The sequence below is a fragment of the Trachymyrmex cornetzi genome, unplaced genomic scaffold (assembly GCF_001594075.2).
Source record: "Trachymyrmex cornetzi isolate Tcor2-1 unplaced genomic scaffold, Tcor1.1 scaffold45, whole genome shotgun sequence".
In the NCBI taxonomy this organism is placed as follows: Eukaryota; Metazoa; Arthropoda; class Insecta; order Hymenoptera; family Formicidae; genus Trachymyrmex; species Trachymyrmex cornetzi.
In genome coordinates this window covers 357268-358972 of record NW_017299289.1, presented here as the reverse complement: position 1 = coordinate 358972, position 1705 = coordinate 357268, and the positions used below count along the sequence as shown (strand labels likewise).

General features: G+C 34.7%; 1 protein-coding gene across 1 annotated transcript; it reads right to left on the bottom strand.

Annotated features, from left to right (window-relative positions):
* Positions 1–480: 480 nt before the first annotated feature.
* Positions 481–1705, bottom strand: LOC108764713 (lysozyme). Its single transcript, XM_018513056.1, has one exon. It carries the CDS (start codon positions 1194–1196, stop codon positions 723–725), a length of 474 nt encoding a protein of 157 aa, XP_018368558.1. The 5' UTR covers positions 1197–1705; the 3' UTR covers positions 481–722.

Here is a 1705-nt window from a genome sequence, read left to right as displayed (position 1 = left end):
GAGTCCCCTAATCGGAACTTTTACCAAAATATTTATTTACTGTAAGAAATGTTTAGTTGGCAGTATTGAACTAAATATTTATTAAAATTGACTATATTTTTTTTCAGTGTACTTTTGACACACATTTTTTATCATCTTTTAAAAAATTAATTTGAAGTTAATATTTGTTTAGCGCAAAATGATCTAATGCAGCTTTCTAATATATTGTAATTAACGCTTAGCGGAATATATTTTATTTCACGCATGAACTTGGGAGCAAAAGCAATCTTCTTACAAAATAAAATCGGAAAGACACCGGCGAAATCTCATTACGGTTTTGTAATTCTAACAGTCGAAATTTCTAAATTAGTTTCGCCTGTATTATAGTGTCGTCTGTTAAGCCAAGCAGCGTGGGTTTTAAACGGATGTAATGAATCATAAGTAGCACCGATCTAATCAGTTTAGATCCATATTTATAAAGCATACTAACATACTTTGTCTTTATTGCGTTGATTGGGTACGATATGCACATTTAGAAAGATTCTTTAATAGAAACAAATATGTAAATCTGTTGGAATACAATTTGATGGAATCGATTACATAAATTTCTAAAATTTAAGTCGTGAAAGATTACAAGAGATGCAAATACTTTATAGAAGCGAGAAAATTAAAAGCAAAATTTATTTAAGCTCTTCGTATCGATTACAGTCAATGTGTCCAACAGCGTTACAATCACCCACTCATTACAAAATCGGATCGATCTCTATCTCGGCCATTCTTCTCCTACGTATACAGTTTGAAATGTCCGGTAGCGGTTTGTTCTTGCACTTTTTTATCCATCCATCCCAAGCTTTGAATCCGTCGAGATCGACGATTTTCTTGGCACACGTAATATCGTCCTGTATATCATCGTTCAGGAAATCTTCGCAGCGTTTATTACAGTTGCCACCTGTACGTCCTCTGGCACACCACTTGTTACTGTTGATCTGAAGAATACCATAAGAATAGCTGGAGGCTGTTTTTGGACCAGTCATCAGTGCGGTGTTCATCCCACTTTCGCTTTCCATCAGACAGATCCAGTTGCTGAAGAAGGTCCTACTGATTTTAGCTTTCTGCAGCTCTTTTATAGCTTCGCATCGCTCGAATATCTTCCCCTCCACCGGCGAATGGACAATTACGGCCATTAAAACGAATAGGATTATCAACGTTCCTTTCATTCTTTAATATAGGAATGAATATTCGCTGAGACTACTTAGTTTGTCTTTCTTGAATCACTAATTGAGTGGTTGCTCTGAGATTAATTAAGCAACTAACTTGCGAGAAGAAGTAATCCAACGGTAATTTTATATTGTTTTTGAAGAATTATTCAATTGTTGGATAATCCAATGAAGTTTAAGCTTAAGTCTCAATACTTTGTAATCTTGTAGGTAGTGTGATCTTGTAAACATTTACAATAAATGTTTAAGAAGATATTAACTGATAAAGATATTTTTTATTTTCCGATGTGATTCGGCACTTTAATAACTTTAATCGTTGTTTGTCATTACCACTTCTAATAAAGAACTATACTCGAGTAATACCGGCTGCTCAGTTTAATTACTCGCTTTTCTGTTCGAAACTGAGGTAAATTGACACAACCTCGCGTTTTCTTTCCGAAGCGCAATATGACTCAAGGTGTTGACAACGATCGTACTGAGAAGTCATGTGGAATTACTCTGTCTTATAA

Excerpts from the sequence above, each read along its gene's own strand:
- LOC108764713 (XM_018513056.1), bottom strand. The coding sequence starts at position 1,196 with ATGAAAGGAACGTTGATAATCCTATTCGTTTTAATGGCCGTAATTGTC.